We start from the raw sequence: 13,985 nt of genomic DNA on the forward strand, positions 1-13,985 counted from the left end.
CACGCAATTTTTTTTTTTTGTAACTTGGCAAGCTTTACCAAACATGTTACTTCCAGGACCTGAGCAGTACCTGTTCATGAACGACAAGAGGAACCTAAGAGAAAACAAACCTCAATGAACTCTCACCTAGTTTTACAAGACAGCATTTTTCTGTGTATAGCAACAGTGGAGCAAGCCAATCGTGTATCAAAGCGTTGTTGTTTTTCTGAGGCGAAAGGCGGTGGCAATGGGCTTGCCGGTAGCACAGGACTGGGGGTACACCGAATTCCAGCAACTGAATACCGATTGTGTTTTTAATAGTATTTGTATTCAACAGGCTTGTAGGGAGAATGACAAGGACACTTTGTATCACTGCAAGCTGGGATGTTGCATAACCACCACAGTTCGTGTTGCGAGCAGGGAGAGCGCAGGGGACACAGCAGCAGCTGTGACAAAACCCCACAGGAGCACGTGGTGTGGTGATCGAGACAAAGCCGAAGGGAAGAGACGCCAAGGAAAACAGAAGTAGGAGAGGTAAAACAGAGATAAGAGGGGAAACACACTTGCACGTTTGTTGAAAAAAATACTATCTTTGGTCATTTACCAAAGAGCAGGACTCAATACTTTTCCCAACAGTAAAAAGTGCCGATTGGTACTCCACTGTGGTTATATGGATGTTTATCTTGCCATTTATACGAAATGGGCTTTGGCCGATTTTGTACAATTTGAAACAGCCGTGTGTTTACATTTGGTCAGCTTTACACAAGGCTGTCATGACCGTTTGGGTAATCACGGAACTGTTGCCTCCCACGGGTGAGAAAATGGGCAGCGAAGTAGCCATGCGGCTGGCTAAAAGCCACTCCACTCACATTGTTGATGTTTCCACCAAGGTTATCAATGTCACGAACGCAGAGAGCGAACGCCAACAATCCTTACGTGAACCCTGAATGGCTAAGACTAAGCTGGTATGACATACACACCTGATGATGATTGTTTGTGTTGCAGTCGAAACGTCGTGATAATTTTGTTTTATATTTTTATTGTTTCCCTTCTACGTGACTTTACCGAAAGAACCAAGAATATACACACACGTGTTCAAATGAACTCAAGATGCCGATCATTCATGTGACTTAGAGATGGGTGGATATATAAACTGTTCTGCCGACCTATACTTTAACTGTGGAAGCACGGCTCGGCAACTGAAAATCACATTCTTTTGACTTGTACGAATAATGCAGGGAAGTTGATGTTTCCGTCATTATTGTTTGAATAGAATTATACACCACGATGAAGGTTTATTTCACACTTTTATTTTGATGTTATTCGGGGTGGCAGACATGCGCGTGGTATCTAGTCAAACAGCCCAAAACCCATGTCATCTTCAGATTCATCGGACTCTTCTTTCTTCTCTTCCTTCTTCACTTCAGCAGCTGCGCAAGACATGGGAAACAGATCCATTAAACACATTTACTACAACGCAAAAATAAACGGGAAAATAGAGGCTTTGAGCACAATCCCCTTTGGTCATAATCGTAAGTTAGCAACCCCACCTGGGCATTGCCAAAACTACAATTACTCAGGGATGGGATAAACATTCAACGGGAGTTTTTTTTACTTTATGCTGCATCTGTACTGGCGAATACTAACCATGTCTAGTTTCAGTTGCCCAGCCTAATTATAGTTCTCCCTGACATAATTACAGCTTGTGCGAACACAAAAGCCTGAAAATTACATGTTTGAAGGTCAGACATTTAAATAATTTTACCGGAGTGGACAATGCAAGTCTGTACTGATAGACTGATGGAGAACAACTAAGTACTGAGATGGAAATGTATCAATAAAAAACTAAACCAATGACCAGGAAAGATTCCACAAGGAACCCCACATTTTTTGGAATGCATAATGTAATTGTTCCAGCATCTTGCCACCATCCACATACCACGTCTTCACCATACAAAGCAATTCCAACACGTAACATCGATATTGCACAACATTCTGGCAACTGCTGCGTCAGATTAAGGAGAGTCGATCGAAAAAATCCAAATGAAAGGGAAAAACAGAAATTGCAGCCCCCCAATGTGTAAAGTTGTTTATTTGTGGTGTTGCTGACGGGTGGGAGACTGGAAGTGGCGACTGACCAGCGGCTGGAGCCCCAGCGGTGTCTGGAGCGGCTGAGCCACCTGGCACTCCGGCAGACACAGCCACGCCGCCCGGCACGGACGAGATCTTGGTGAACCCTGCACAGATACAACAAGCATGCATCAGCACCGAGAAACTACTTTTAAAATGTTGGCCTCCTCTTAAAGAAACTTAAAGCTGCCCTACACGAATAACAATGCTCCAACGGCTCACTGCCTACACCTGCAGTATTTCATTGTGAATTGGTAATGTGCATATTAATGTAGTTATAATAGAAAATTGGTTTATGGTAAATTTAAAACCTTTGTGTTCAGTGGTTTGACACAAAACGTAAAAGCACTTCACATACAATGTTGATGATGATCATATGGATGTTTACTATCCACTGTTTACTATATGAGGTCTGAGAGCAGACAATGTCAACTCGGCTGTGTATGAAGTGCAGTGCAATCTACACCTTTTCACCAGCTGTTGCTGAGTAAGGCGAGAGTGCCTGCTCCCTTCGTGGGCATTCGGTAGTAGGCACGCATTGAAAGCACATTCAAGTAAATGTTAGAACAATTAAATGGTTGACTTTAAAAAAAATAACCTTTACATAGAGCACATTGCACTTTTGTCAATGCACTGCCAGATGAGGGCCTCACCATGTCATGTAGGTCGTGGGGGTTAATTGACCATACAGCACCGTACAGATCACGTGGGTTCGTGTAGACTACGTTAGTCGAAATAAAATATGCAAAATAAATCCAAGATAAGGTTTCTGTACAAAGCTTCAAATGATGTAAACACATGCAAGGCCATAATCGCGTCTGTAAGATACAATACGGATCACCTCGGCGACATCCCAATGACCCACATTGACTCCACTTACCAGCAGAGATCACTTCCTCTACATTCTTTCCCTTCAGCTCGCTGATGACCTGCAATCCCAAACGTGAAACAGAACCCCTTATTAGTCAATGACACAAATGCTTCGGATCACCAAAATAAACTTGGCAGTGTCATATCGCATGACCTCGAAAAGCCGCAATGACAGTAGCCTACGGTCAGCCAGAGCTTCATTTAAATTGCCTGCACCTTGCCAGGTGGTGGGCACTGGCATGCCACACAATTCCACTCGGAGACTTTCTTCCTATCGAACAAAAACTATTACTAACGTTTGAACTTTAATTAGTTAATAACATATATTACCAAACCTCCCTTTCGGGTCTTCGCATATTAAAAAAATATATATATTTTAGTGCACTGGTTTTCTAGACCAATATTTTCCAGCAAAATTTGCTCATAGCAAGCAAATTCTGCACCGGTTTTGACCTTCTGAGTTCTCATCAGCAATCAAACTTGTTAAACAAACGTTTCTGGGTTGCCAGATGTTTGAGTACTCCGTCAGCTTCCACTGGGAAGCTATACGCACAGTAGAAAATCGTAAATAACCAGGAGTGCTTTATAAATCGACAATAACATATTTATATTCTTGGTTCTTTCGGTAAAGTCACGTAGAAGGGAAACAATAAAATAATAAAAATATAAAACAATAAAATTCTCACGACGTTTCGACTGCAACACAAGCAATCATCATCAGGTGTGAAAACCACAGCAAAAAAAATAGAAAAAAGTGGCGTTTTTTTTAACGTTAGCACCACGGAGAGCGATATGACAGTTTGTTCAGATGCTACTGCTAGTTAGAGGGCAAAATCAGCCCAAGTGGCTCCCACCTTGCTGAGCTTGGAGTCGTCGGCCTCGATGCCGACACTGCCGAGGATCTTTTTGATGTCAATGGCAGTGGGCTGCTCATTGCCACCCAGTGTGGCGAGCAGGTAAGCGGCCACGTAACGCATTCTGCGCCAAACCGGCAACAAAGGGGGGGGGGTTGTGAGAAACAACACCAGCGGCTGTTTGTCAACATCACACCACCGTGCACTATTCACAACTGTATGGCAGCGAAAATACGCATTTAGTTGAGCGTACGGCATCGACAATATCAATAAATTACGACAGACTCCAGTCCTCATGCCCAACCACGGTTCGGTCTTTCCAATGTTCACCAATCTTCTCCGTGCTAATGCCAATTAAGTTACTCTGTGCTGCATGCACCCGATGACTGCTTTCAATTCAGAAGGACCTGGTGTTCGCACGAGTGTCTCGCGTGATGTCGATTCATATTAGCGCCCGCCACGTTATCTGGGATGTTTGTCAGTTTTACATGTAGGCTTTCGCGACCAATATTATTATTAATAATAAAGGTTTTTGGGTTAGATCGCGTGATTTATAAATGTGTCGGAACCCTCCACCACCCGATTGATTACTAATCTATATAATTACAATACCTCCCCCCCTCTTCGCCTCTGATTGGGTTAAATGATGACATCCCCCTGCTGCTCTATTTAAGACCGGGAGCAAGTGGCGGGCTTCACTATTCTAGCAAATTTCCCGATGATGCTGGATGTAATGACCAGCGAAACGTCGTACTCAAAAATTGTAAACGTTGTGGATTCACTCTTCAACACACCGGTGGGCTAAAGTAGTGAACTATTTGTCTTTTGTCAACGTGACACTTTTTTTTACTAATTGGCCATGTCGGGTGGTGGAGGGTTGCGACACATTTATAAATAACGCGATCTAACCCAAAAACCTTTATGGGATGTGTTTACCAACCAATAGGTGGTGTATAGTGTTTAACAATAGGCTTTTTTTTACAGAGATCGATACATGTGGAAAGGTGGACCGTGGTAAGGTCATCAGGATTGGAGTTCGGTAATCACTGCAATACAAGACCGCCACGAAAACTCTGCTAGCAATGCTTTCATACAGGCAGCAGCAGAATGTGATTCAAGAAAGCGCACTTTCGCCATGAATCTGGCCACCCGAGTTCGACTGCAGGCCATGGATAACATCAGTGGCGAGCACAAATAATATCAAGGTCAAGAGAGACCGCAGTTTGGGACGGTACAAACAAAAAGTAAATCTATCCTTGAATTCTAACAATGTCCTTCTGATCATTATAATGCGCGCGCATCGCTACAATGTGCAATGCTCAACATGAAACACAAGGTGGGGTAAAACCAAGGCAAATGAGACGCATCTAATTACTGTACAGCCCTTTTATATACAACACCAGTGGGTCCACACCATTCCCACCAATGTCATCGTACGAACTGCAAAACACAACAGGTATGTTTTGTCGACTGCTTTTTTAAGTGCCACGAGAGAGACACGTGCCAACAAGGCGTATTGTCAACATTTGCTTGATATCTGTTAGTTCCCAAGTCACCACCCCACCGGGAGAAGCGGTCCTATTATTAGCACCGTGAAGGATGACACTGTTCCAGACATGTCCAGCTTTGTCGAACCCCCGTGCATGTTTACAGAACTCCACAACAGTGCATTTCTAATTTTAAGGGCAACCGAGTGGATTCGTTTTACATATTCGCACATTGAAAAAAAATCCGGGGAACATTTTGTACCCAATTTAATTTTAGTTTTCCGAGCACCACGCCTGTTTTTCGACGAAATTGTTGTTTACTCAGTTGCTAATGATTTTTCCCTTTTAAAAAGAGCAGTAACATCTTTGGAACGCTTAATCCTCACCGTTCCGATTGCGTATCACCAACTCCCTTTCAACTGTGTGGGGCAAATATTCCTGGAGGGCAGGTCCCAGATTGCGTTTGGAATTTTTGTTTTACTTCACATCGCTTGTGTTCGCGCGTGATAGCCGTTTGAGTTAGTTCAACTTTTAAACACACGGTCATGCTTAGAATGATCGGTTACATACACATTATTTCACAAAAAAGAATCTCTTTTGTAACAAAAACTTATATTGCAATACGGAGAACATTTTGAAAAGATTACACGAATATATCCCCAAGTCAAACCCAGACCCCAAGTCCCTCCATCGGCTTTCCTTAAGCCAGTGAATGAATGACAATCACACTCTTACGAACTTGCAGCTTTTAAAGGGAAAATATACAAAGGTTTACGACCAAGAATAAAAACAAATATTATCTGGGATATTTTTATGTTATTTTAAAGTTATGGCTATTACGTATAGGATTGATCGATTAACATTGCTGGGATTGAGTGAGATTTTTTTTGCAACAGCTCTCCAATGTGTTTTAAGAGTTGTACGAGTTGGTAACTTCGGCACGGAAACTTTCAGTACGTGAGAACGAAACGTCGGACATCATGCAGCGCACGCGGTTACGACCCAATTTAAACGGGACAACCGCAAACAAGCACGAAGCAGGTCCATTTATTAGTTTTGCCAATTGTATATTTCTTTACAATTTTAGACAAGGGTTACGAGTGTCAGAATGATCGTTATGACAATGAGCATGATCCTAAATGGGAACAAAAACTCAACGATCGTCAACTCTGCCTTGAATGAAGAATAAAACCCCACGAGAGCCGGCGACGCATCGGGCAACGACCCTTTTACAGCACACGCGTTGTGGCAATCATCCACAGCACACGTTTGTGCTGTGGAAGGGGAGCATTGCTAGAAACGTTGTCGTGTCGACAAATACTCCGAAACAGGGTTTATAATACACGAGTGTGGAATTTCGATTTAAAGCTTTCGTGACTGCAAGGATTCATCTTCTTTGGTTCTTTCGGTAAAGTCACGTAGAATGAGAATAAAATAATAAATTGATAAAACAAAATAACACAATAATATTGTATTATTTTATTCTCATTCTACGTGACTTTACCGAAATAACCGAAGAAGAAGAGTGTGGAATTCTCTTCCGAAAGGTCCATTCAGGGAATCCCGAGTCCGCTAAAAAAAAACAATTTAAACCTCGCGTCTTAAAAAAAAACCACTCAAGTATTTGTTTGTTTTTACACGGACTTCCGCCGTAACTTACGCTATCTAAGTAAAACTGGGAGTCTATAATGATAATAATTGACAGCAAAGTAATCGCCGCTTAGTGGCCACGAGCGAAGCCGATCGGAGGCACGCGGTGCGGCCTAGGCGGGCGAGCCGCGGGCGCGCTCGCGTCAACCAACACCCCCCCCTACCCCCTCCTCCACTGCCAGCGACTCCGACCTTTAGGTTTAATTATTCCCCCTCCCCACAAAAAGGTTGACCACCGCCGCCGCCGTCGTCTGGTGGTGGCTGTCCCTGGGTGCACAACGACTCACTTTAAGTCCTAGGGACGCGAAACGTCGTGCGCGCTTGGGAGTCGCTGAGGCCGCTCGCTTTGCCGGTCACAGGAAGAGAGGGCGGGGGGCGGGGACCCCTCCCCTTCCCCCCGGTCGTGCGTCGCCGATAACCATTGGTGGGAAAGCCGAGCACGTGGCTGTGCCGCGCGCCAATCAGACGCGCCGACAAGGGGGGGCCGCGGCAGCTTGCCACGAAGGGACCCCCCAGTGGCAAGGTGCCTAGGGGACCCCCCAGTGGCAAGGTGCCTAGGGGACCCCCAAGTGGCAAGGTGCCTAGGGGACCCCCTAGTGGCAAGGTGCCTAGGGGACCCCCAAGTGGCAAGGTGCCTAGGGGACCCCCCAGTGGCAAGGTGCCTAGGGGACCCCCAAGTGGCAAGGTGCCTAGGGGACCCCCCAGTGGCAAGGTGCCTAGGGGACCCCCCAGTGGCAAGGTGCCTAGGGGACCCCCCAGTGGCAAGGTGCCTAGGGGACCCCCCAGTGGCAAGGTGCCTAGGGGACCCCCTAGTGGCAAGGTGCCTAGGGGACCCCCTAGTGCAGGGGTCGGGAACCTATGGCTCGCGAGCCAGATGTGGCTCTTTTGATGATTGCATATGGCTCGCAGATAAAACAAAATATTCTCACTTGTTTTAATCCATCCATCGATTTTTCACTGCGCATGTCCTGTTCAGGGCTGCAGGGGCAATTGTCCATTATTTTAATTGGATGATACTGGCCTACGTTTGCCGTTGCTGGGTAAAACAGGTAAACGCCCCCTTTTGAATCAGTCTGAGACTGCGTCTGCTCGGTCATTAGCTCAAAGCTAACCCTTCGACGAAGAAGATGGCGAAAAGAAAAAAGACGACGAGTATCGTACATTTCAGGACGAATGGACCGAAGAATTCGCCTTTGTGGAGAGAGCGGGTTCTGCGGTGTGTCTAATTTGCAATGACAAAATTACATCGTTGAAACGGTCGAATGTAAAGCGGCACTTCGACACGCGCCACGCTACCTTTGCATCAAAATACCCTGCGGGAGACAGCAGAAAGAAAGCGTGCCAAGAGCTGAGCAGGGTGCAAGCTAGCCAGCAGCAACTCCGCGTATGGACCCGGCAAGGTGACTATAATTCGGCTAGCTTTGCTGGTTCTTTAGCAATAGTGAGGAACGGAAAACCATTCACAGATGGCGAGTATGCTAAAACGTTCATGCTGGATGTAGCCAATTAACTTTTTGATGATCTTCCGAACAAAGACAAGATAATCAAACGGATACAAGACATGCCTCTGTCGGCAAGAACTGTTCATGATCGTACCATCGTGATGGCAAACAAAGTGGAGGAAACGCAAGTGAAGGACATAAATGCAGCGCCGTTCTTTTCTCTGGCTTTGGATGAGTCAACAGACGTGAGCCATTTGTCGCAGTTCAGCGTGATTGCAAGATATGCTGTTGGTGACACACTGCGCGAAGAAAGTCTTGCTGTTCTGCCATTAAAAGGGTCCACAAGAGGTGAGGATTTATTCAAGTCTTTCATGGAGTTTGCTCAAGAAAAAAGTCTACCTATGGATAAACTTCTCTCAGTGTGTACTGATGGTGCTCCGTGTATGGTGGGGAAAAACAAAGGATTTGTGGCGCTTCTCCGTGAACATGAAAATAGACCCATCCTAAGTTTCCATTGCATTATACACCAGGAGGCACTTTGTGCTCAGATGTGTGACAGGCAGTTTGGCGAAGTGATGTCGCTGGTCATTCGTGTGATCAACTTTATTGTTGCCCGAGCCTTAAATGATCGCCAGTTTAAAACACTGCTGGATGAAGTTGTAAATAACTATCCTGGTCTGCTTTTGCACAGCAATGTGCGTTGGTTGTCAAGAGGGAAGGTGCTTAGCCGTTTTGCGGCTTGCCTGAACGAAATCCGGACTTTCCTTGAAATGAAAGGCGTCGGGCATCCTGAGCTAGCCGACACCGAGTGGCTCCTCAAGTTTTACTATCTCGTAGATCTGACTGAACATCTGAACCAGCTCAACGTGAAAATGCAAGGCATTGGAAATACAGTGTTATCCCTTCAACACGCTGTATTTGCTTTTGAAAACAAGCTGGAGCTTTTCATCACGGATCTTGAAACAGGTCGTTTACTACATTTTGAAAAACTGAGCCAATTTAAAGATGCATGCACAGCAAGTGAGCCCATTCAAAACCTTGATCTCCACCAGCTAGCTGGCTGCACATCCAGTCTCCTACAGTCCTTCAAAGCACGCTTTGGAGAATTTCGTGAGCACACTCGTCTTTTTAAGTTCATCACCCATCCAAACGAGTGTTCACTGAACACAGCCGACCTGAATTACATCCCTGGTGTCTCCGTCAGAGATTTTGAAGCAGAAGTGGCTGACCTGAAGGCCTCAGACATGTGGGTGAATAAGTTCAAGTCACTGAATGAAGATTTGGAAAGAATCACACGACAGAAAGCGGAGTTGGCGAGCAAGCACATGTGGACAGAAATGAAAAAACTCCAACCCGAAGACCAGCTGATTCTCAAAACTTGGAACGCGCTTCCTGTCACATACCACACACTGCAGCGTGTGAGTATTGCTGTATTGACCATGTTTGGATCTACGTATGCATGTGAGCAGTCATTCTCACATCTTAAAAACATCAAGTCCAACCTACGATCACGTTTAACGGATGAAAGCCTCAACGCTTGCATGAAGCTTAACCTCACCAAGTACCAACCCGACTACAAAGACATCAGCAAATCCATGCAGCACCAGAAGTCGCATTAATGGTGAGTGTTATAACAACATTATTTAAAAGAATAAATTCAGAGGCTTATTATACTGACATTTAGTTGAATTCACTTTTAAAATATATTATATGGCTCTCACTGAAATAAATTTCCAAATTTTTTGCTTTCATGGCTCTCTTAGTCAAAAAGGTTCCCGACCCCTGCCTAGTGGCAAGGTGCCTAGGGGACCCCCCAGTGGCGAGGTGCCTAGGGGACCCCCCAGTGGCGAGGTGCCTAGGGGACCCCCCAGTGGCGAGGTGCCTAGGGGACCCCCTAGTGGCGAGGTGCCTAGGGGAACCCCCAGTGGCGAGGTGCCTAGGGGACCCCCCAGTGGCGAGGTGCCTAGGGGACCCCCCAGTGGCGAGGTGCCTAGGGGACCCCCTAGTGGCGAGGTGCCTAGGGGACCCCCCAGTGGCGAGGTGCCTAGGGGACCCCCCAGTGGCGAGGTGCCTAGGGGACCCCCTAGTGGCGAGGTACCTAGGGGACCCCCCAGTGGCAAGGTGCCTAGGGGACCCCCCAGTGGCAAGGTGCCTAGGGGACCCCCTAGTGGCAAGGTGCCTAGGGGACCCCCTAGTAGCAAGGTGCCTAGGGGACCCCCCAGTGGCGAGGTGCCTAGGGGACCCCCCAGTGGCGAGGTGCCTAGGGGACCCCCCAGTGGCGAGGTGCCTAGGGGACCCCCTAGTGGCGAGGTGCCTAGGGGACCCCCCAGTGGCGAGGTGCCTAGGGGACCCCCCAGTGGCGAGGTACCTAGGGGACCCCCCAGTGGCAAGGTGCCTAGGGGACCCCCTAGTGGCAAGGTGCCTAGGGGACCCCCTAGTGGCGAGGTACCTAGGGGACCCCCCAGTGGCAAGGTGCCTACGGGACCCCCCAGTGGCAAGGTGCCTAGGGGACCCCCCAGTGGCAAGGTGCCTAGGGGACCCCCCAGTGGCAAGGTGCCTAGGGGACCCCCTAGTGGCAAGGTGCCTAGGGGACCCCCTAGTGGCAAGGTGCCTAGGAGACCCCCCAGTGGCAAGGTGCCTAGGGGACCCCCCAGTGGCGAGGTGCCTAGGGGACCCCCCAGTGGCGAGGTGCCTAGGGGACCCCCTAGTGGCAAGGTGCCTAGGGGACCCCCCAGTGGCGAGGTGCCTAGGGGACCCCCCAGTGGCGAGGTGCCTAGGGGACCCCCTAGTGGCGAGGTGCCTAGGGCACCCCCCAGTGGCGAGGTGCCTAGGGGACCCCCCAGTGGCGAGGTGCCTAGGGGACCCCCTAGTGGCGAGGTACCTAGGGGACCCCCCAGTGGCAAGGTGCCTAGGGGACCCCCTAGTGGCGAGGTGCCTAGGGTACCCCCTAGTGGCGACCTGTCTAGGGGACCCCCTAGTGGCGAGGTACCTAGGGGACCCCCCAGTGTCAAGGTGCCTAGGGGACCCCCCAGTGGCAAGGTGCCTAGGGAACCCCCCAGTGGCAAGGTGCCTAGGGGACCCCCCAGTGGCAAGGTGCCTAGGGGACCCCCTAGTGGCGAGGTGCCTAGGGGACCCCCTAGTGGCAAGGTTCCTAGGGGACCCCCTAGTGGCGAAGTGCCTAGGGGACCCCCTAGTGGCAAGCTGTCTAGGGGACCCCCTAGTGGCGAGCTGTCTAGGGGACCCCCCAGTGGCGAGCTGTCTAGGGGACCCCCTAGTGGCAAGCTGCCTCAGGGACCCCCCAGTGACGAGCTGCCTAGGGACCCCCTAGTGGCAAGCTGTCTAGGGGACCCCCTAGTGGCAAGCTGCCTAGGGGACCCCCCAGTGGCAAGGTGCCTAGGGGACCCCCTAGTGGCAAGCTGTCTAGGGGACCCCCCAGTGGCGAGCTGCCTAGGAGACCCCCCAGTGGCGAGGTGCCTAGGGGACCCCCCAGTGGCGAGGTGCCTAGGGGACCCCCTAGTGGCGAGGTACCTAGGGGACCCCCCAGTGGCAAGGTGCCTAGGGGACCCCCCAGTGGCAAGGTGCCTAGGGGACCCCCTAGTGGCAAGGTGCCTAGGGGACCCCCTAGTGGCAAGGTGCCTAGGGGACCCCCCAGTGGCGAGGTGCCTAGGGGACCCCCCAGTGGCGAGGTGCCTAGGGGACCCCCTAGTGGCGAGGTGCCTAGGGGACCCCCCAGTGGCGAGGTGCCTAGGGGACCCCCCAGTGGCGAGGTGCCTAGGGGACCCCCCAGTGGCGAGGTACCTAGGGGACCCCCCATTGGCAAGGTGCCTAGGGGACCCCCCAGTGGCAAGGTGCCTAGGGGACACCCCAGTGGAAAGGTGCCTAGGGGACCCCCTAGTGGCAAGGTGCCTAGGGGACCCCCTAGTGGCAAGGTGCCTAGGGGACCCCCCAGTGGCGAGGTGCCTAGGGGACCCCCCAGTGGCGAGGTGCCTAGGGGACCCCCTAGTGGCGAGGTGCCTAGGGGACCCCCCAGTGGCGAGGTGCCTAGGGGACCCCCCAGTGGCGAGGTGCCTAGGGGACCCCCTAGTGGCGAGGTACCTAGGGGACCCCCCAGTGGCAAGGTGCCTAGGGGACCCCCCAGTGGCAAGGTGCCTAGGGGACCCCCTAGTGGCGAGGTGCCTAGGGGACCCCCTAGTGGCAAGGTGCCTAGGGGACCCCCTAGTGGCGAGGTGCCTAGGGGACCCCCTAGTGGCAAGCTGTCTAGGGGACCCCCTAGTGGCGAGCTGTCTAGGGGACCCCCCAGTGGCGAGCTGTCTAGGGGACCCCCTAGTGGCAAGCTGCCTCAGGGACCCCCCAGTGACGAGCTGCCTAGGGGACCCCCTAGTGGCAAGCTGTCTAGGGGACCCCCTAGTGGCAAGCTGCCTAGGGGACCCCCCAGTGGCAAGGTGCCTAGGGGACCCCCTAGTGGCAAGCTGTCTAGGGGACCCCCCAGTGGCGAGCTGCCTAGGGGACCCCCCAGTGGCGAGCTGACTAGGGGACCCCCCAGTGGCAAGCTGTCTAGGGGACCCCCCAGTGGTAAGCTGTCTAGGGGACCCCCCAGTGGCGAGCTGCCTCGGGGACCCCCTAGTGGCAAGGTGCCTAGGGGACCCCCTAGTGGCAAGCTGTCTAGGGGACCCCCCCAGTGGCGAGCTGCCTCGGGGACCCCCTAGTGGCAAGCTGCCTCGGGGACCCCCTAGTGGCGAGCTGTCTAGGGGACCCCCTAGTGGCGAGCTGCCACTAGGGGGTCCCATCGTGGCAAGCTATTTGAACTTTTTGAAAACATTTGATCAGTTAAGGCCCACTAAGCTATATAGCTCTTAATTGGAAGCAACCTGGCCACACATGATAGCTCAACAAAGTGACTTATCATGTGGAAATGTATAGCAGCCAAATGCTCGAAACGGATGTTTCTAAATGTGTAAAAAAAAATCGGAGGACCCGGAGAAAAACCCCACGCGACCACAAAAAGAGAGACACGCAAACTCCAAATATACAGGCGTCAGGGTCGGGATTTAACCCACGAGCTCCTCCACCACACAGGACGATGGTGTTACATCTCACCACCGTGGCACTCGAGTGGGACCCCCTAGTGGCAAAAGGCCACTAGGGGGTTCCCTCGGCTGAAAACTCCACTGTCAGAATCAGAAAATCCATTTATACTGGAGGAATCCGATGAGCTATAAAGCACATTACAGATGTCCAGTAGTTTTCACACATCTCCAGGAGAGTATTGATGACACGTTACGCTATGGGCACATAATCTAAATATATTATGATGGTGATGACGCTTGCGGATATCGTTATCCTCCTTCACATTAAAGGTGCCCAATATTGTGTTCTGTTGCGTACGGCAATGTTTAGGAGCTGAATTCCTATATCGAGATCTGATAGCTACAAGACGGATTCAGGAGAGAGCTCGTGTAGTTTTGCTATCCCTTCCTCCATTGAAGGAGCGCGGACTACATTGGTTTACAATATGGTCCATCGTTTGGGCTGCATGGCCAATCGCGAAAAATGTTGACAGACGCTTGTGTTGC

General features: G+C 50.3%; 1 protein-coding gene across 1 annotated transcript; it reads right to left on the reverse strand.

Annotated features, from left to right (window-relative positions):
- Window positions 1–1,273: 1,273 nt before the first annotated feature.
- Window positions 1,274–7,410, reverse strand: LOC116939944 (large ribosomal subunit protein P2). Its single transcript, XM_032949014.2, has 5 exons — window positions 7,258–7,410; window positions 3,834–3,957; window positions 2,990–3,038; window positions 2,118–2,216; window positions 1,274–1,409 (listed from the first exon to the last, which is right to left on the reverse strand). The coding sequence occupies exons 2-5, from the start codon at window positions 3,954–3,956 to the stop codon at window positions 1,330–1,332; spliced, it is 351 nt and encodes a 116-aa protein (XP_032804905.1). The 5' UTR covers window position 3,957; window positions 7,258–7,410; the 3' UTR covers window positions 1,274–1,329.
- Window positions 7,411–13,985: the final 6,575 nt, after the last annotated feature.

This window comes from Petromyzon marinus, chromosome 7 (assembly GCF_048934315.1).
Source record: "Petromyzon marinus isolate PM22_M1 ecotype Great Lakes invasive population chromosome 7, UKy_Petmar_22M1.pri1.0, whole genome shotgun sequence".
NCBI lineage: Eukaryota > Metazoa > Chordata > Hyperoartia > Petromyzontiformes > Petromyzontidae > Petromyzon > Petromyzon marinus.